General features: G+C 48.3%; 1 protein-coding gene across 1 annotated transcript; it reads left to right on the forward strand.

Annotated features, from left to right (window-relative positions):
* The first annotated feature begins 11938 nt into the window (after window positions 1-11938).
* Window positions 11939-20327, forward strand: CCDC124 (coiled-coil domain containing 124). The gene is made up of 5 exons (XM_090289944.1): window positions 11939-12022; window positions 16679-16848; window positions 18945-19134; window positions 19633-19747; window positions 19891-20327. The coding sequence occupies exons 2-5, from the start codon at window positions 16690-16692 to the stop codon at window positions 20096-20098; spliced, it is 672 nt and encodes a 223-aa protein (XP_090146070.1). The 5' UTR covers window positions 11939-12022; window positions 16679-16689; the 3' UTR covers window positions 20099-20327.
* The last annotated feature ends 912 nt before the right edge of the window (window positions 20328-21239 follow it).

Consider the following 21239-nt stretch of genomic DNA (forward strand, 5'->3'; position numbering starts at 1 on the left):
TGCATAATGTCTTTTGTCCACTATTACACTATTATATGTAATAATTTTACTGCCTTAAAAATACCCTGCATTTCCCTGGCTGGTGTGGCTCAGTGGATTGGGTACCAGCCTTTGAACTGAAAAATCACTGGTTTGATTCCCAGTCAAGGCACATGACTGGGTTGCGGGCTGTGTCCCTGGTTGGGGTCATGGGAGAGGCTACCAACTGGTGTTTCTCTCTCACACTGATTTTTTTTCCCTCTTTTTCTCCCTCTCTTCCCTTCTCTCTGTAAATAAATAAAATATATATTTTTAAGTCCCCTGTATTACACCTATATTGGTCTTGCCTTCAACCTAAATCAGTTCTATCCATTTTGTTTGTTTATTCTTTTTGATTTTCTATTGATGATAGTATTATCTGGTCTCAATTCTTTATTTTCCTTTTTTAATATTTTGCTTATTTAATTTTAGAGAGAGGGGAAGAAAGGAGAAAGAAAGGGAGAGAAACATTGATGTGTGAGAGAAATATTGATTGGTTGCCTCTTGCACACCCCCAACTAAAGACCTGATCTGCAACCCAGGCATGTTCTCTGACTAGGAATCAAATCAGCAACCTTTCAGTTTATGGAATGACACCCAACCTACTGAACCACACCAGTCAGGGCTTGTCTCAATTCTTTTCCTTTTCTTATTGCATTGGCCAGCATTTGAATATTAAGCATTGAATATTAGCTATAAGTGTGGGCATCCCTGCCCCATTCTGGAATATGTTATCTCTTGTTTCACCATCTAACACAATGCAGATAGTTCCTTTTTAATCACAATCTTTGATCACACTAATTTCTTCCTATTCCCCATTTACTAAGAACTTAAAATTCTGGAGTGGTTGCTGAATGCTATTTGATGTTTTCCAGCAGAGTGAGATAATCATTTGGTATTTTTCTTCTTTCATCTCTTCATTGAGTAAAGGAGACTTTCTGACACTAAATTTTCCCTGCCTCCTTGGAATAAATCCTGCATGCCCCTGGTAAGGTGTCCTTTGAAGCACAGATGAACTCAATTTGTTGATATTTTATTTAGCTCTTTTTCATGTGCCCAGGCTCCTGACCCTTTCCTTGCGTGTTCTTACCCTGCAGCTGAGCTGATTCCTCAGTGCGTGGGGGAAGGTCTGCTCAGTGCTCAAAACTCTGTAGGAGATCAACCAGGTGACTTCAACTCAGCAGCTCACCCATCCCCACCTCCCTGCCCAAAACTGCTCCTCCTCCAGCCAACTCTGTAAGTCCATCCTGCATGCTGGGCAGTCTCCTGGACTTCTTATTCCACTCATCCTCTCTACACACCATCCCCCAGTCCTGTTGACTCATGCTTCTAATGGGGGGAGGGGCCAGCCACACAGCTCCCCTCACACACATACACCAGGGCCATGGGCTTGTCCAGTCTCTCCTGCTGATCTTGGTATCTGCAGCTGAAGCCAAGAGGCCACACATTCCTGTGCTTTCTGATACTGTGAGAGAGTTGTCAAGGAGCCAGACTGAGGGAAACATGGGACTTGGCAGGAAGCAGGTAAATTTCCATTGGTACACCCCGACTGCCTCCTCCCCAGGTTCACAGCTTGTGTCAGCTTCAGGCTCTGTTGGCTTCAGGCACACCTGTCCTCCTCGCAGCCATGTCTCAGACTGGGGCTGGGATCTCAGGTTCCCTTAAACCAGCAGCTCCCTGGGAGACAGCTCACCTAACATCATCCCATCTACCAGTATAGAATCCCGATAAGTTGAGCAACTGCAGCTAGTCACTGCCTCCGTCTGCATCATCCACATTATTTTCTCCAAATCCTGGCCTGGCAATGGGTACGTCAAACCCATGGTTGCCCCAGCAACGCAGAACCTCTACATCATGAAAGAAGAAAAAAGATCTAAAGAGGGAAAGATTTTCTTTTTTAGGGGGGAAAAAAAGATTATTCACATTGCTCTGAAATTTAATTTCTTTCTTCAGGAGTAAATCATAGAAATATTTCCTGGGTAGTAATCATAAATCTTATTCACCTTTTGATTTTTTAAAACGTGGCTTTTATTTTACTTTTTAATCACACAGTATTAAATTTAAAGAACCAGATTGTTCTGGAAGGCTTGTTATGAAAATCTGCAGCCCCCCACAGTTCCCATGTATTATGAAATCAAGAAAAACATCAACACAATCATGGGAGAGATATGAACGGTGTTGGGTATTAGGGTGCTTGGCAATGTGGGCTGTGAAAGAATTCACAAAGAGAAGAAAATGCAGAGAGCAAAGTTTATAGTTTTCTTCCCCAAGAGAGGGAAAGGGCTGGGTGCAGAGACAGGCACCAGCGCCGAGGAGTGGGGGCTGGGAGCTTGTATTAGGTGGTTGGGACAGTTGTAGAGCAGGATGTTTCAGCTGCTCATGTTCAGGCTGCAGCTTGTCTCGTTATTTTTATGTTGTCTATAGGTTGCTGTGGTCTGGTATGTCCTGTTTCCTAAATTCCCCAGAGCCTCTGCACCTTCAGGGCGCTTCCAGTAATTTTCTAGTCCTGAGTATAAGGCTCATAAAACAATTAGGGTGAGTCATACTTTGTGGGGGCCAGCTAGCTCTGGCAAAGAGGATCTGAAAAGGGGGCTTTCGTCCTATTATTGGGGGTGTGTGGACTGTGGGGAGTGGGGAGGTGTGAGTGAAAGCAAACACCTGGACAAGCGTCCCTCTTGTCCACTTTCAGCACCCTTGGTCCCCCCCGATCCTGTTCCCCTCTCTGTCTGACCTTTCAGTGCTCTGGGCTTTACCCTGCCCCCCACCACTACCAAGGGATCTAACATCCAGCTTCCCCCTCACCGCCAGCTCACACACCCTCCATTGCTCCCTATTGCTTTCAGAACAAAATCCATCTGGTAACATGAAGCCAGCTCTGATACCCTGCTCCTTTCTCCCCCTTCCCTGCTCATTCCCACACCCAATGAGATGACGACTTGGAGTGTTGTGAAGCAGCATTCCGGTTCTGTCTTTGCTGTTCTCCAGCCCGGTCACTTTTGCTTCATTTCAGTTCCCTGTCCATGGAAATGGGTGTGTGTTCGAGGAAGTGGGTGGCTCTGGGTGCTGTAAAAGCGCTGCCCTTGATGGGAGGCATCACCGGGGTGACTGCAGGCTCAGAGAGTCCCCAACCCAGACAGGGTTGCTGGTGGAGGCCCATGTTTGATGTGGGGAAAGAAGCACCCAGATTGGTCATTAACAGGCAAAGTGAAAACACACTTGAGGTGTGCAAGGGCTCCAGAGAGCCCACAGATTGCATCTACCCGGGAGAATTGTCCACCCCAGAAAGCAAACAGTGGCTTTGTGTCCTCAAGGGACCTGGTCACACATTAATATCTGATCCTCACCCCAGCCCACCTGGCTGCCGCCATCTACACGAAGGTGCAGGGCATTTGCTGAACTCAGTCCTTGCTCAAACATTTGTTTTCAAGACAAGACAAATGCAGAGGCCTCATGCCCTTTAGTCAGAGCCCCACAGCTGGGGCAGAGGAGAGGTGCATGTGAGGGGCGCGCGTGAGGGGCACACAGCTGGACCTGAGGGCTTCTTGCCAGGCCTGAGACTCGGGCCAGGAGTCCTACAGCGGGAGAGCACGCACTGCTCAGGGCAAGAGCCACAGACTCAGATTCTCCAGCCTTCACCACAGACGGGACTGAAGCACTGACACAGGCTACAACATGACTGAACCTTGAAAACATCCTGCTCAGTGAGAGAAGCTAGACATGGGAGGTCACATAGTGTGTGATGCCATTTATATGAAATCTCCAGAACAGGGAAATCCACAGAGACAGAAAGCATATTAGTGGTTGCCAGGGGCTGGGGGAGGGGCATGGGGAGTGACTGCTAATGGGGATAGGGTTTCCCTTTGAGGTGATGGAAATGTTCTGGAACTTGATAGATGTGATGGTTGCACAACATCGTGAATATATTAAATGACTGGATTGTATGCTTTAATCGGTTAATTTAATGTCAAGTGAATTTCACCTCAATAAACAATAATAAATAAATAATCTAATTTAAAAAGAATCCCAGCCACTTTGGAAAACAGTATGGGAGTTCCTCAGAAAATTAAACACAGAATTACCATATGCTCCAGCATTACATTTCTGGTTTTATGCCCAAAAGAATTTAAAGCAAATATTGAAAAGATTTTTGCATACCTATATTCATAGTGGCATTATCCAAAATAGCCAAAAGGTGGAAGCAACCCAAGTGTTCACTGACAGATGAATGGATTAACAAAATGTGTATATTCATACAGTGGAATATTATTCAGCCTTAAAAATGAAGGAAATTTTGATACCTGCTACAATATTGATGAAGCTTGAAGACATTATGCTAAGTATAATAAATAGTCACAAAAGAACAAATACTGTATGATCCACTTATACGAGGTCTCTAGGAGAGTCAGATGCATCAAGACAAGAAGTAGAATGGTAGGTACTAGGGGCTGGGAGAGGAAGATGGGAAGTTAGTGTTTAATGGGGAAAGAGTATCAGTTTGGAAGATGAAAAGTTCCCAGACAAAAAAAACCTAAAAGAGTCCATCATCACCAAACCATTATTATATGAAATGTTAAAGGAACTTATTTAAGAAAAAGAAGAAGATCAAAACTATGAACAACAAAATAGCAAACAAACAAAAAAACCCCAAACCCAGAAATCTATCAACAATTGAATCTAAAAAACAAACTAAGCAAACAAGAACAGAAACAGAATCATGGATGCAGAGAGCATTTTGATGGTTGCCAGATGGAAGGGGTTGTGGGGAAATGGGTGAATAGGTGAGGGGATTAAGAAGTACAAATAGGTAGCCACAGTATAGCCATGGGGATGTAAAGTACAGTGGATGAAATGGCGTAGCCAAAGAACTCATACGTATGACCTATGGATATTTGATTGAGGGAGTGGTGGGTACTAAGGGGGAGAGGGGTACAACTGTAATAGCATAATCAATAAAATAAAATAGAATTAAATAAAATAAATAATAAAACAAAATAATAGAATTGGGAGGTCAAAACGGGGAGCCCTCAGGCACTATCATCCCCTGTCAATTACAGACCCAAACAGAAGAACTGTCGATTAGGGACCTCAACAGGAAGAGATGCAACTTTTAAGTGAATACTGCTGTTCTACAACAGCAGGAGGAAGGAAAATTCCCTTACTTAGCCAATGAGAAACCATCACTACTCTGAACCCTCACTTATTACCTCCAATGGACTTTAGTTAATTACCCCACTCACCCTGGCTGGGTAGCTTAGTTGGTTAGAGGATTGTACCAGTACAACAAGATTGTGGGTTTGATCCCAGTCAAGGCACATACAAAAATCAACATTCCGGGTCAGGGCACATACAAGAATCAATCAATGAATGCATCAATAAGTAGATTAGCAAATAGATGTTCTCGCTCTCTCTTTTTTCTCTTCCTCTCCCTTCCTTTCCCTCTCAAACCAGTCAATCAATAAATTCATAATTTTTAATATTTATTTATTTGTAGAGACAGGGGAAGTGGGGGAGAAAGACAGGGAGAGAAACATTGATGTGTGAGAGAAATAATGATTAGATTCCCCTTGAGAATGCATGGGGACCGGGTCCACAACCCAGGCATGTGCCCTGAGAGGGAATTGAACCGGCAACCTTTCACCCTGTGAGATGACACTCAACCAACTGAGACACGTCAGTCAGGGTAATAAATAAAATTTTTAAAAAGCTTAAAAAGTAACCTCACTCAACTTCCTTCTTTTCATCTATAAAGTAACCTTTTCTCCTTGGCTTTGGACTGCCTATAGTTTTTGCTATCACTTGCTTATACTAAATTGCAATTCTCAGCTATACCCAAATAAACCCATGTTGCTGGTAAAATAACTAGCTGTTTTATTCTTTAGGACAACATTACTTGGTGTGCTGAGTGTGATCCAGAGAAGACTCCTGACAACTCTGAGGCTGGCAAGCAAATGGGTTGGTACTCACTGAATCCTCTAAGCTCACTGCTTCCTGGCCAGCCCTGGAGTTTGAAGTTTTGTCCTGGATTCAAGCTCCACTCTCTTTGCATTTTGAGCTTTCCAACGTTAATTGGGACCTGCTCTCATTTTTATAAGGGCTTTGTCCTTTTGGGAAGTGCTCTTTTAGCCTTTGGCCACAGTCCTTTGGAAAAACACTGTTCTGTTGGAAGTATGTGGACCTTCTCTTTTGTGCTCTAGAGAAACCTCTGAGAAGAGGGATTCAGGTCGTGTAAATATCCCGTTCAGAGACCCTGGCCGGTTTTATGTTTAAAACCTGCCATCTCTCTTCATACACGTTTCTCACTAAATGGACCAACTTGACCCTTCCTCCTGGTGGAGTAGAACAACAGTATCCACTTATAAGTTGCACTTCTTCCTGTTGAGGTCCCTAATGGATATTTCTTCAGTTTTGGGTCTGAAATTGACGGAATGATAGTGCCTGAGGGCTCCCCCTTCCTCCGTCCCAACACCATTTTATTTAGAGCACCAGTGGCCATTCTGGAGAACTTGTAATCTCCCCAAACTTACTTTCCTGAAAACTGAATCAGACAACCATGGCTCTAAAATTAGCAAAACTAAATGGGACACCTATTTTGATTGGTATCTTGAGGCTTCCAAATGTTTTCAACACCGCTGACTAAATTCAGGAGAGGAAAACATTCCCCAAGTCCAACTGGGGGCCTGTACTGGAGATCCAGGTGGCTTTTTCCTTTTTTACTCGTCACAGGCTCTTCTACTTGACCTGCAGTATTATATAGTGTAGCAGGAAGTGTTTGCCTTGGCACAGGTACCTCCATGTCTGGCTGTTGCTGGACCAGAACGGTCTGGGATGGGTCTGCCTTGGGCCTGTCCTTGTTGTATGAGTTCTTGACTTTCTGTAGGAAAGATTTCACAACACAAATCCAGGTGATTTTTAAAAAAGATTTTACTTATTCATTTTGAGAGAGAGAGAAAGGGAGGGAGAAAGAGAGGGAGAGAAACATCACTGTGTGGTTGTCTCTCATGCACCCCCAGCTGGGGACCTGGCCTGCAACCCAAGCATGTGCCCTGACTGGGAATCGAACCAGTGTCCCTTTGGTTCACAGGCTGGCATTCAATTCATTGAGCCACACGAGCCAGGGCACAAGTCCAAGTGATTTTGAGGGCACATTTATTAAAGTTGGGAACAGTGAAACAAAGGAAGGGCTTAGGGTAGAAGAACTAACAGGAGAGAGTCTAGGAGGGGCTGCTTTGGCTTACTGAGAAATAAAAGTCACAGTGACAGAAGTGAACTCACTGGTAAGTCAGAGAAAGAGGGGCCTTGGAGACAGGGTCAGGGAGTTAGCCTGGAACAAGCTGCCGCTGCCCACTGCACCCCTGGTTACAGGTCTCATTTGGTCACTTAGATGCAGTGGTCCCTAACCTTTTTGACACCAGGGTCCATGGTTCTGTGGAAGACAATTTTTCCACGGACTGGGGTGGGGGGTGGGAGGCAGGAGGCGGAGCTCAGGCGGTAATGTGAGTGGTGTCCACTGATGTGGAGGAGGGAAGTTGGGGACTTCTGCCTTAGAGTTTAGGAAAAAAGAGAGCAGAGATACAAGGTGTGAATGTGCTCTAGGGAGAGCATGGCATGGGTCCTTTGTCTGGAGGCTTTTTATCTTTTTTGACTAGCCGGAATCCTAGGGGAGGGTCTTAACAGAATATTTGCTAGCTTTTCAGGTGTGACCTTCAATATGTTGATTCATCAAAATGTTTGTATAGAGGGGTCAGGGGCTATCTTCTGGTTAGTTAGTTGTTTTGATTTTTTGTTTTCTGAGGGGGGAGGAGTTCAAGAAAATTTATTCAACCATGTAAAATTTTTAACTGAAAAAAATATTCCTTCACATCCCCTTTTAGTTATCAATTATTTCTGGAGGATGAAACAGATGGGCCTTTAAAAGTAAGCGTGAAGCCCTGGCTGGTGTGGCTTAGTGGATTGAGCGCTGGCCTGAGAACCAAAAGGTCACTGGTTGCTGGTTACCGGTCGGGGCACATGCCTGGGTTGTGGGCCGGGTCCCCAGGTGGGAGCATGCGAGAGGCAACCAGTCAATGTTTTTCTTGATGTTACTCTCCCTCTCTTTTTCCATCCCTTCCCTTCTCTCTAAAAATAAATAAATTTTTTTAAAAATTAAAAAGTAGAAAACAAGAGTGAATTAACACATAATCACCAGATAATTCTCGTATCTGCCATATTAGTGGTGTAACTAACTGAGAATCTAGTAGACTTGGCAATTTTGAGGTAGTCACTTCCACAATAAACTGTGTATTTTGCATGTAATTCCTTCGACAACTAAAACAAGTCAAATGCTTGGTAGGCTTTTCAGAATGTAAAGGCAACACATATCATATGTAACACTTCTCTGATCCATTTAGAGTCAGAGAAATCTAACTTTGAATCAGCCCAGACATCTTTCTGGATGATATAGGATACAGTGTATATAGCTCTATTGTCTATCCATTATAACCGCATTGGTCTAGTGTTCCTTAAGTATCTATTGCAAAGATAGGTTTGGCTAACTCTATGGCAAAGCCCATTAGAAGAGTCACAGTGAGGTCCCGCATGGATTGGGGATACTTAGTTTGATTTGTAAAGAACGTAATTGAAGAGGGACCAGGATTGAGGCCAGTCTGTCCCAGGACAATCTGGAATATGTAAACCATTTGCTGCTAAGTGTCTTTGGTTAGGGAAGATAAAATCTTCTGGTTCATTAGCTGGCTGTAAATTGCTCTAATTGTTTAGCTTTGTTTAATTTTTTTTGTCTCAGTTTCGCTTATTTCACTTGTCAAGGAATTTCCCTAGCTTCTTACTATGCTGCCTCATGGCTATGAGGAAGTCAAAACCGACCAATTAATTTTGATGGGTCTGTGGGCCTTCCAGAGCAGAACCCTCGTAGAAAGGCACAGACTCAAATGGGAGCACAGTATTGTTTACTGTAGTGGGAGTGAGACAAACACGGGTCCCTTAGAGAGATTTTCTGAATGGAGTTAAACAGTTCCTGCAAAGCAGGAAGGGTGTCTCTAAGGGGAACATGTTGGTTATTAAGGCAAGGAGAACCCCAATATTTGTTTCCACTCTTTATGGGTTGGGCTTGCTGATAGGGTTGTAATGATTTCAGAAGAAAGTCATTTTGTTGACCTGAGATCAAGATCCAGTTGTTACAAGATGATGTTTGGGGTTAGGTGAGAGAAATGTACCTTGTCAGAGGGCCTATAAAAGGAAATGTACTGTATCAGTTTTTACTGTATTATGCTGTAACATAATTCCACAAACTGAGTGGCTTAAAACAACAGAGACTTAGCTTGATTTCCCTGTGTATGAGATCAAGGTGGTTCATTATGGTTGCTGGAAGAATCCAGCTGCAGGGAGGGAGGAAGTTCTATGTCTCCTTCACCATAGTCACAGCCAGCAATGGTGGGCTTCTCATTTTTCTCATCTCTTCTGCCTGAAGCTGGAGAAAATTCTCTGCATTTAAGAGCTGTGTGATTAGATTGGACCCACCAGGAAAATCCAAGATAATCTCTATTTTTTTAAGTCCAAAAGGCAAAGAGATTGAGAAGTATAGATTGGCAGTTACAAAACAGTTATGGGGATGTAATGTACAGCATAGGAAACATAGTCAATAATATTGTAATAACTATATATGGTACTAGGGGGTACTGAAAATATCAGAGGGAACACTTTGTAAACACTGTGCTGTACACCAGAAACTAATACAAAATAATACTGAATGTAAACTGTAATTGAAAAAAAAATTTTAATTTAAAAAATAAAATAAAACAATAAAGTCCATAACTAATTATATCTGCATAATCCCTTTTGCCATATAACCTAAGCTATTAGGATCCAGGATCCAGCATGTGGACATCTCTGGGGGCTTAGATAACACTCTTTATTTTTGTCTGTGGTCAGACATGATTATGGAGGGGTCTTGTTTTTGTCTCACTCCATCCTGGCCAGAGCAGCCTTGTCTGATGTTGATGTTCTATGAAATTATGTTCAACAGCAGGACACTACAGCTCAGCTGTGGACATCGGGCCAATTCCCAGCTGACTGAAGTCAGCCTGCTTTTTTCTTTCTCACTGTACACTCACCACCCACCTTTTGCACATGCTGTTCCCTCTGCCCAGAATACCCTTATCTTCCTTTCTTTACCTAACTCTTCTCTGAGAAGACCTCTTTGATTACGAGCCTACTAGCTTCCTTAACCCGTTCTCAACATGGGCCACATCATCTGGCCGTTCATGGGTAGGCTCATAATTTTTTTTTTCCATTTCTTGTGAGCCCCAGGAGACCAAAAGATCCTGTCTCCTTTGCTGTTGTGTTTTCAGCACAGGTGTGCAGCAGACCCTCGAGACTTACTTAAGAATGTGAGCAACTAAGAGCTATAGAATGTCAGACCAACAGAAGTCAAGAGTCCTCAGGACTGGGTGCGGTGCCCATAGTGGGGGTGCCTGGAAGGAGGTGGAAGTCACCTTACAGGAGACTTAGCTTGTTCCAGAATCATTCACTTGACCTACAGCCTTCAGTTATGTCAATATTAAATAACAGGCTCCTTACCCCCAGGAAAGAGTGACAAACCTTTTAAAGTTTTTTTATTTTATTTTTAAACCTGGCTCTTGTCCAGTGGAAGGTTAACTAGATATTGCCTTTGGCACCTCCACACATCCCCACCTCAACAGTGAACAACAATAAATATTTAAACTAAGCCCCTTCTTCTTGGTGACAAACACTATTCCAGGTGTACAGGCTGCATCCTCCAGACATCACAGCCATGGGAAAGACAGAAAACAAACACGGTCACCAAATAGATAAAGCAAGTGGATTTTATTATGATGGAAGTAAAAAAGAGGGCTGGGGATGGAACACCAACTACTCAGGTTAGGAAGGTCTTTCTCAGGAAGGGATATTAGGGCCAAGGCCTGAAAGAAGTGAAAGAACTGGCCAGGGGAAATGTTGGGGGTGGGGGGCAGAGGGAACAGCACAGGTACATTCCCTGAGGCAGGACAGTGCCTGGCAATTTGGAGAAAGGAGGCTGGTGTGGCTGGAGCTAAGGGAAAATGGGGAAGAGGAGGGAGAAGAGGTAGGGAGGTGGGAGGAGCCGGGCATTGGGTACACATGAGAGGCTTTAGAGCAGGGGAGGTCCACGGCCTGATCTAGGTCCCAGCAGTGTCACTGGGAAAGTGTCACTGGGAATTGGACTCCGTGGTAAAGTCAGACTCTTGCGTACTGCCCCCCCCCCAAGTTCACACCCTACTTCTACCCACAGCGAGGCCCAGTGTTACCAACCAACCTCAGACCCCTAGGACAAATGACCCCCAAATCTGTTTAATAAAATAATAACGTAAATAGTATTACAAGGAGGTAGGGGAGGACAGCATCAAGGAGAAAGAGGCCGGCAAGGAATTTGAGCTGCTTGCGGGTTATATTTTGGCCAAATTCAATTCCTTGTCTCTCTGAGCCTCAGTTTTCCCAGCTGGACGGGAGGTGTTCATTTTCCTGCCCCTTCCCTCCCCAGCTTCGCAAAAGGGAATGCGGGCTAGTAGAACGCTGAGAAAGGGCAAAGCGAAGAGCTCACGAGAATTCCTCCGGGTGTGCAGGATCTACGGCCTGCCACGGGCTCTGGCGCGCCCTGGCGGCTGGGCAACTCCCGGCTGACGCCGACGGATCACATGTGAAATCTAGGCTGACATCTTTCCTCCAGGCAGTGGCCATATTGGTAAAGGCAAGGTTCTACATAGTCTCTACCCGCCCCTCCTGGCTCGCAAATATCTAAAGTGAGTACCGATAACGAGGTTTTATAGAATATACGCTTCCTGAAAGAAAAAAAAATGGATGATGACCTTGGCTTGAGTTGGAGATCAGGCCAGCATTTCCTTTACCAAGACGGCGACAGAGCGGGTACGTAATCAGCGCGCACTGCCGGGAGCTCAGCTCACAAGCCCCGCCGTGACGTCAAGGAGGCGCGACCTGTCGGCGCTTGGGGAAGGAGGTAGGCGCTACCGGGGCGCGGGCGGAGCCGGGCTGGGGGGCGGGGTGCGGGTGGGCTCGGTGGGCCGCTCGGCCTGGGAACATGCTTCAGGAGGGCTTGAGGTGGAATGCTCCGAGACGCGGGTACTTACAGCGCCCAGTCTCGACGGCTCCCGCGGGGGCTGTGCCCATTTCCTAGAGCGCGCGACTGAGACCCAGAGGGATAGCGCCTTGTTCGAGGCCACCTACCTCTGACCTTGCCTCTGAGCAGCTTCCAGGCTTGGGGATGACAGAGCTTCCACGGACGCCCGCGGCTTCTTGCAGTGGGATCAGGGCTGAGGAGAGGGACGATGGGCTGGGGAAACCCAGAAGGGAGAGCGGGAGGACTTCTTAAAGGAGGCAGCGTTGAGCTTCATATCTTCTCTCTTACTTTAACACCCAAGCAACCATGTGGGTCTTGATTCCCACCTAAATGTACCCCCTTTCCAGCCAGAGCCACTTCCCAGACCACTGCTTGAGCTCTCTTCTGTCTCACCGCCACTCCCGACTTCACTTCCTCACCAACCCCAGAGGATTCAGATCCGTAGGTCTGCTCCTCCAGCTCTAACATCCTCTGCACTGCATCCTCCCATCACCTTGGTGTACAAATCCGTTTTCCCAGCCTGCCTCCCCTACACTCTTGGGGAGCTCAGGTTTTCTCTCTCCTTTAGGCAGTTTCTTATATGTTTCATTCAGGAAGTCCTTTCATAACCCCCCATCTGGGTCAAAAGACCCCTCCAAGCTTCCCCAGCACCCTGCAGTTCCCTATAACAACCCTGATCTAGGGTTGTTAACTCTTATTTATTCTCTAGCCAGCCTGGGAGTCGCATGTGGACAGGAAGCCCATTGGTCCCACTCTTTGTTCAGCACCCTACATGTATTAGGTGCTTAGTGCATGTTTACTGAATGACAAAGTGAGTGGCTTTCCTAGAGAAGAGAAGCTGTCTGTCTGAGTTTGCTTAGGCTGCCATAACAAAATACCACAAACTGAGTAGTTTAAACAACAGACATTTATTTGCTCATAGTTGAGACAGGAAGTCCAAGATCAAGGTCAGTTCAGTGTCTGGTGCAAGTTCTTCCTGACTTGCAGATGGCCACCTTGTCATTGAGTACTCACATTGTGGAGAGAGCAAGCCCTGGTGTCTTTTGCTCTTATAGTGGCACTAGCCCTATTAGATTAGGGCCCCACCCTATGACCTCATTTAATCTTTATCACCTCCTCTCTGGTCCTGTCTCCAAATACAGTCGCACTGAGGGTTAGGGCTTCAATGTAGGAATTTTGGAGGGACACACATTCAGTCCTAGATTCCCATCCTGAAGAGGGGGTCAGAAAAGCCCTGTCAGGTCTTGGGTTAGAGATGGGGGTTGTGAGCAGCAGGGCATGGGAGAAGGAGATGCTGGGACGGAATCCCTATGAGTGGACAGGGTTTTTACCAGAGGAGGGGACCAGGAGGGCTTATCAGATGAGAGCATAGCAAGGGCAGAGGCTTAGAAGTTGGGGTGGTGCTGAGTGGGAAGAACAGTGAGAAGCTGAGTTTGGACACAACACAGCATGAAGTAAATACTGGCAGAACCAACCCTGGAAATCAACACTCGTTCATTGATTTGTTCAAAACATTTATTGAGAGAAAAAAAGAAAAAAAATTTTATTGAGCAAATGAATAAGGGTACTGGGGACACAGCAGTGACCAAGGTTGTCCCAACACTGCCTTCATGAAGCTCCCAGCCTGGTGAGGAGGGACATTTGTCAATCATAAAAAGGAACAGAAAGCAACCCAGACAAGGGCCTCAAAGAGAAGTTTGTGGTCTGAGAGTCAGGGGTATCTCAGGGAAGGCTTTTTGGAGGCAGCAACACCTGAGCTGAGTCCTGAAATTTAAATAGGAGTTAACTGGGTAAAGAGCAGCCAGCTGGAGAGCACTGCAAGTGCAAAGGCTGTGAGGCAGGAACCTGCTTGGTATGTTTGAAAAATAGCAAGGAGGCTGGTATGGCTGTTGCTGAATGAGTGAGGGAGAAATGGAGGGGAGTAGGGCATGAGAAATTTTTTCATCTGACTTGGACAGTGACCCCCACATCTTGGAGTTCTGGGGAATCTGGGAAGGGGTTTCTGTTGTAGATGCTCAGTAACGAATGCTGGATTTAGTGTGGGGAGGGATTAGAATCATTCCCATGTCTCAAATAAGGAAACTGCAGCTTAAAGGGAGCACATGAGCTATGAATACAGAGCCAGGACTCAACTCCAAGTCCTGGGTCCACTGATCACCAGTGTGTCCTGTTCTTCCTAATGGGTTTGCTTCCCAGTCTCAGCCTGGAGGGGCCACCCTTCTGTGTCAAGTAAGGGGTCCCAGTAGTCTCAGAGTCCTGATCTGCATTGATGTTCCCTGAGCGGTCAGCCAGGACCCTGGGGTAGAGCAATGGTTAAGAGCATGGAATTGGGACCAAGGGCTGGGCCCTTCCACTAACCCCCTCTCTGTGGCCTTGAGCCTGTCACTTAACCTCTCAAAGGCTCAGATTTTTTATCTGTAAATGGGGACCTGGTGAGGTACTTCAGCTTCCTCACCTTAGAATGGGAATAAGGACAGTCCCCACAGTCTTTGGGACATTTGTTTGAGTTGATCCACATAAAGTGCTTAGCAGAGGATGCCTTTGCTGCTACTGGGGGATGAAATGGTTTAGAACATGCCTGCACCGAGGGTTAGCTTCATCTGACTCTTAAACCTCCAGCTCTGCTGGTTGCACCGTCATAATTCCCTATGTGTTTGGTGCTGCCCCACATGACAGCCAGAGGGGACTTTGAAGCAACCTAATCAGAAGGTGTCCCTGCCCTGCTCAAAGCTGCCTTATAGCTCCCTGGTTTTCTGAGCATAGCCTCATTCTTGCCTCAGGGCTTTTGCACACGCTGCGCCTTTTACCTAGAATTCTCACCCCTTCATCCTCACAGGGCTGCCTCCAACCCATCCTTCAGGTCTCAGCTTGGTTGCCACCCACCAGGATTGTGAGAATTCGCTAAGATGCTGCCTATAAAGTACTTTGCCCAGTGCACACAACTGCTAACAGGAGCTGATTTTATAGTTTCTGATGAAGCTCAGAGATGGGGGCTCCCTCCTCAACCAGTCACACAGCTGGGAGGTTGGAGTCAGGTGTTTCCTGGTGGTCCTATATCAGGATGGTCCCACATTCTCTTCCCTTTATTCTTGGATGCTGGGCCTGTTTCTCCAAGGTTCAGTGAGGGGTGAGCTGGAGTTGTTCAGAGGGAAGAACAACCTAGGAGGGGGGTGCATCTTCCCATTTCCCAAATGAGGAAAACTGAGGCCCGGAAGGCACATGTCCTGAGCTACACAGCACTTGGTCCTCAGTCAGCACTTGGAGGGGCTGCTGTAATTTCTCAGCCACATAGCCTTCCCTTCCTCACCTGAAACTCAGATTTTGGAGGTGAGACTCCAGGTTCAGCCCTGTGCGACCTGGCCAGGTACCTTGGCTTCCCTGCCTTAGAGTGGGAATAAGAACAATCCCCACATTTACGGTTTTAGGGTGTTCATTGAATTGGTCCATATAAAGTGCTTTTATTGGAGGTCCGGGCACAGGGAAGGTAGCACTTGCCATTGGTGTGTGTTATTTCCGTAGCGCCCAGCATGGGACACACAGGCCAGGTGCCCACTGGACAGCAGCTTCATGATTGATACAACATCTCCCAGCTGTGCGAGCCCTGGATGGATCATTGATTGTAGTTCACAGCAGCTTCTTAACCAAGGTGTGGGGGACTCAGCCCCAGGGCTGTGGGATCCAGGAACTGAGGCCTCAAAGGTGGAAGAGTGGGGGAGGAACATATAGACTGGCCTTCAGGGGTCCACAGCAGCATGACTCATAAGAGCTAAAAAGTGGAGACAACCCAAATGTCCATCAGTAGTTAAACAAAATGTCCATCTACACAACAGATTATTACTCAGTCATAAAAGGAATGAAGCACTAACATGTGATACAATGCAGATGGACCTCAAAAATATCATCTGGACACAAAAGGCCACATCTATGATTCCATCTATATGAAATGTCCAGAACAGGCAAATCCATAGAGACAGAAAGCAGAGTATTGGTTGCCAGGGGCTGGAGTGGGGGGGATTTAGGGAGGTAGAAGTATTCTGAAACTAGATAGAGGTGATGGTTGTACAGCACTGAATGTGTGAAATGCCACTGAATTGTACATTTTCAGTGATTCATTTTGTGTTATATACATTTCACCTCAATACATTTTTAGTAAGAGAAATCACTAAGTCTGAGCCCTTGTGTTTTTTTTTTTTTTTTTAAGGTTTTATTTAATTATTTTTAGAGAGATGGGAAGGGAGGGAGAAAGAGAGAGAGAGAAACATCAATGTGTGAGAGATACAACTGGTTGCCTCTCACATGCCCCCAACTGGAGACCTGGCCCACAACTCAGACATGTGACCTGACCGAGAATCGAACTGGGGACCCTTTGGTTCACAGGCTGGCACTCAATCCACTGAGCCACACCAACGAGGGCTGAGCCCTTGTTTTACTGACGAGGCCATTGAGGCCCAAAGGGGTCCTCGCTGTCCAGGAGTGAGTCTGAGGGTGCTGGGGATGGATGTCTTCCACTCATTGGTCTCCACCCTCCTCCCACAGACTGCTGAGGGATGCCCAAGAAGTTCCAGGGCGAGAACACCAAGTCGGCAGCAGCCCGAGCACGGAGGGCTGAGGCCAAGGCAGCAGCTGATGCCCGGAAGCACAAGGAGCTGGAGGATGCCTACTGGAAGGATGAGGACAAACACGTCATGAGGAAGGAACAGCGCAAGGTGGGGGGCCCTGGACTGCTGTTCTATGACTGAGTCAGGCAGTAATGGTAGAAGGTGGCTGGAGGCCTCCAGGACTCTGGCCTGAAAGGCAAGGAGGCACTAGACCTGGAGCAAGGGCAGGGAGGGAGGCAGAGACAATGGCTCATACAAAGGCCCTGGGGTAGACAGGATTCGATAAGCATTTGGGGAGCAGCAAGGCAGATACTGCCCTCCATGGGCTTGTTTCTCTCCATGTGATGCCATGGTCAGGTTACACTGGCATTTCTCACCTGGGGGTGATTCTTCCCCCAGGGGACATTTGGCAACATCTGGAGACATTTTTGGTTGTCACAACTGGTTGGTGGAGTGTGTTTCTGGCATCTGGTGGGTCAAGGTCAGGCATGCGGCTTATCACCACTCAGTGCTCAGGATAAGCCCCCAGCAAAGAAGGAGCCAGCTCAGACAGCAGCAGTACCAAGGCTAGGAAGTACTGGGATAGGTCCCCATTTCTGACCTGCTGATGTGGGGCCTGCAGGGTCTCCCAGGAATTTATAAAACAATGGGTGCTTAATTGGTGTCTGGAAATGTTTGAGGGCTGGTGCTGATGTGCTGGGCCCAGCAGATGGTGCCAGAGACACACGTAGCAGAGGCTTCTGGTTCCTGGGTTGGTCAGACCTGCCCAGAGTCCTGGGAATGCCTTGGTGAGTCAGGGCAGAGAATGAGTTTTCTTTATTGGAAAACTGATAAAGATTGTGTAAAATAGCAGTGGTGAGCACAGTCCCTGCACACCCAGATCATGGGGTGCCTGGGCACTTCCGAGAGTTTTCCCATTGTCTTTGTGCAGTACTGGATCCTGCCTTGTCAGTGAACATTGAATGTCACTGGTTCCCTCTCCATCTGCCATGCTGCATTGTGTTCGTGGAGGTCTTTAAACTTCCTTTTTGATTGTCAATATTTTGACAGCATAGAAAAGTTGAAAACCCAGAAGGAAAATCAGTGTCTGCTAAAGATCCATTATCCAGACAGAAGACCCAGAGACCTTTTGACAGTCCAGGCCCTAAGAGCCTACCCCATACCTTTGTTTTGGGCCTTGGGGTCATCTTCATTCTCCATATGAGGAAACTGAGGCTCAGAACACAGTGGCCCTGTGTGAGGTGCCTGAGCACAGAAGTGGGAACTCAGAAGCTATCCTGGAATACCCCCGACCATTAAACCTGCCCACACATACTTTTATGCCATGCAGGCAGGATGGAGGCTCTGTGGGAATCCTCAGTCACATGAACCCCTCTCCTGGGACAGTCACAGGAGTGTCATGGGGCATTGCAGGTGGGGACAATCCTGGAGCATGGAAGGCAGGTGGGAGAGTTGCAAGCAGCAGGTAGGCAAGCAGGGGTACCTGCGGTGCAGAGCCCAGGCAACAGCTGCACTACACTGTAAGTGAAGGAGAACCTCACTCTGTCCCTTGGAGTGGCAAGGACAAGTCCTGTAGGCCAGATGTCCCCTCATTCCACTGGCATCTGGATCTCCCTGGGGAGTCAAGGTGGGATGAGGCCCCGCCCCTGTGTTGCTAGGCTGGGGACAGTGCCTCTTCCAAGGTCTCCTGACTCAAAAGGGGAGAAATCCTGCCCCATCAGGCAAATGAATCCAGACCCTCTGGCTTCTGTCACTTTTGGAATCCGATACAACTTCTCCCCATGCCCTTGAGGCTCCTGAGCTGTTCCTCACCGCCCCCCCACACCTCCTCTCCCTTCATATTTCCTGTCCCCATTTCAGTCATATCAGTCTCTGCTTCCCCATTGCCTTGTTAGGTGGTTTCTGCCTCAGGGTCTCTATACCTGCCATTCACAGCCCTCTCCTGTCCCCCAGCTCTCCTGGATGGCTCCTCCTCTGGCTCAGGTGTCACTTTTTCCTTCCAGACTCACCCACCCACCTGTGTTGGCCAAGGTTCCCCATTGTTCCATCGTCATATAGGTTGGCCCATCGTGCTCCTAGCAGAGTCCCCAGCACCCTGCACAGAGTCTAGCACACAGCAGGGTCTCAATCCACGTTGGCTGAGATGAAAACCTGGGACCTTATGGCAGTAGGGTGGGCCACCCCTGACCAACCTATTCACCCAGGAGGAGAAGGAGAAGCGGCGCCTGGAGCAGCTGGAGCGCAAAAAGGAGACCCAGCGCCTGCTGGAGGAGGAGGACTCAAAACTCAAGGGTGGCAAGGCCCAGCGGGTGGCCGTGCCCAGCAAAGTCACCCGCGCCCAGATTGAAGAGACGCTCCGCCGAGACCATCAGCACAAGGAAGCCCCAGAGCCAGGTGGGGCAGTGCCCCATTTGGAGCCGCGATCTTACCCACTAAAGAACAGGCAGAGGGCCGCCTCTGGTCTCAATCTAGACCCCCTTCTCACCCCCGGAGGTGCTGCCTGGGCTCTGCATGCTGAAGGGCGGGTGGGCGGCGGCATAGCAGGCCTGCCCTGAGCACAGTCAGCAGAGGCACACACTTGTGTCCCTGGCTCGGCACCCGACCTCAACTTGTGCCTCCCCAGCCACCCCCTCCACCCCTAGGATGGCTGTGTGGTACCCAAGGCTAAGAAGACAGTAGCCACATGTGAGTCTTCCCCGCCTGCCCAGCTCCAGGGAGTTAGGAGGGCAGTGAGCTGGGCGCCGGGAGGGTAGGACCACCTTATAGGTCGGTTTCGGGAGACCTTCCCAGCTCATGTGGCGTTTTGTGCCATCATTCTCCTCTCGCTTTCTCCCGCATTGTGTCTCTGTATCTGCGTATGTTTCTATCACCCGACTGGCTACCCATCAGCAGCCGAGAAAGCCAAGAGCCACTTGGAGGTGCCGCTGGAGGAAAACGTGAACCGCCGCGTCCTAGAGGAGGGCAGCGTGGAGGCGCGCACCATTGAGGACGCCATCGCCGTGCTCAGGTAGTGGGGTGGGGCTTGAGTCTCTGGGGTGGGGTCTGGATCTTGGAGGGTAAGTCCGGGTGGGGCTCGAACCTCTGGGACTGGACCTGAGCTTCTGGGGGCGGGGCTGCGCTCCAGGCCCCCTGAAGTCCAGTGTCCTGCAGTCTAGCGGAGGAGGCCACAGACAGGCACCCGGAGCGTCGCATGCGGGCTGCCTTCACTGCCTTTGAGGAGGAGAACCTGCCACGACTCAAACAAGAGAACCCCAATATGCGGCTGTCACAGCTGAAGCAGCTGCTCAAGAAGGAGTGGCTGCGCTCACCGGACAACCCCATGAACCAGAGGACCGTACCCTTCAACACCCCCAAGTGAGCCCCGAACTGGGGGAGCCGCCCCACCAGCGGTCAGGGTCGTGACCCCGCATGCCTTCTCTGGTCAGCTCCCAGGGTTACAGAGAGGTCTGAGCCAGCACATGTCCTGAAGGCTAATTGGCATCATCAGCCATGCCTCCCACCAAGGGTCCCTGTTCTGAGTGACACCCACCTCCTTCCAGGTTGCATTCCCTGGCTGAGTGCCCAATAAAGGTGGTTGGTGAGGCAGAGTGTGCACTTGAAGTCTCCAGGGATGGGTGGTAGAGAGATGAGGGCCTGAGTGAGAGGGGATATATGGGCCACATCCGGGGACAACAAGAGTTCCCAGAAGGGCTCCTGTTGCAGCAAGCTACCAGAGCTTTGCCTGGCAGCTAGGATGCCCCCTCCTGGTTGGGCCACTTGTCCAGTGAGGAACCTGTACCACCATTCCTGAACCTTGATGGGCTCCTGCAAAGGTGCAGCACAGAGAGCTTGAGGCCCTGGCTCCAGGTCACTTTAGGGGAATGAACCAGAGGAGAACAGAGGCAATTTGTTGGTGTCCTGAGAGTCTGGTTCAGAGTCAGTGGCCAGGTCACATCCTGTGCTTGGGGTCAGGAAATGTTGGCTGCTCTGCTCTTGTTCCAACACGGGAGGCATCTGGGTTGAGTCCTGGGCAGGCTTCCCAGTGGAGGATTTCTTCAGAGCGGGCCTTAATGAGAGATGAGTCAGATTTCATCACAGAAGCAGGGCCTTGGGCAGGCAAAGGTCTGGAGGCTGGAGCAGGCAGGTGGGTCCTGGTGGCAATGAGCATCCCTTCAGAGGCCACATGTCTGAGAAGGGCTGGGTGAGATCTGAACCTGGTTCCTGCTTCCAAGTGCTTAGTCAGTTTTAGGGAGTAAACAGAGGAGGGCAGCTGGGAGATGGGCCCACATGCGTGGAGCAGGGTCTAAGCGTTTACCAGGTCATTGCTATGGCTCCCACTAAAGTGACACCTTCCTTGCATCCACAAGGCTGCCCCTGAGGCCTCCCACCCATTCCTCCCATTCTTTATTTTTTAAAACCATACCCAAAGATATATTTATTGATTTTAGAGAGGAATGAGGGGAGAGAGAGAGAGAGAGGGAGAAAGAAACATCAATTGGTTGCCTCTGTATGCACCCGCC

This window comes from Furipterus horrens, unplaced genomic scaffold (assembly GCF_987537825.1).
Source record: "Furipterus horrens unplaced genomic scaffold, mFurHor1.1.pri manual_scaffold_10, whole genome shotgun sequence".
Taxonomy (NCBI): domain Eukaryota; kingdom Metazoa; phylum Chordata; class Mammalia; order Chiroptera; family Furipteridae; genus Furipterus; species Furipterus horrens.

What these genes read in the sequence shown, in the direction of transcription:
- CCDC124 (XM_090289944.1), top strand. Translation starts at nt 16,690, where the DNA reads ATGCCCAAGAAGTTCCAGGGCGAGAACACCAAGTCGGCAGCAGCCCGA. An exon ending in CAAGGAAGCCCCAGAGCCAG is followed by an intron (nt 19,135 to 19,632) that starts GTGGGGCAGTGC and finishes ACCCATCAGCAG; the next exon opens with CCGAGAAAGCCAAGAGCCAC. An exon ending in GACGCCATCGCCGTGCTCAG is followed by an intron (nt 19,748 to 19,890) that starts GTAGTGGGGTGG and finishes AGTGTCCTGCAG; the next exon opens with TCTAGCGGAGGAGGCCACAG.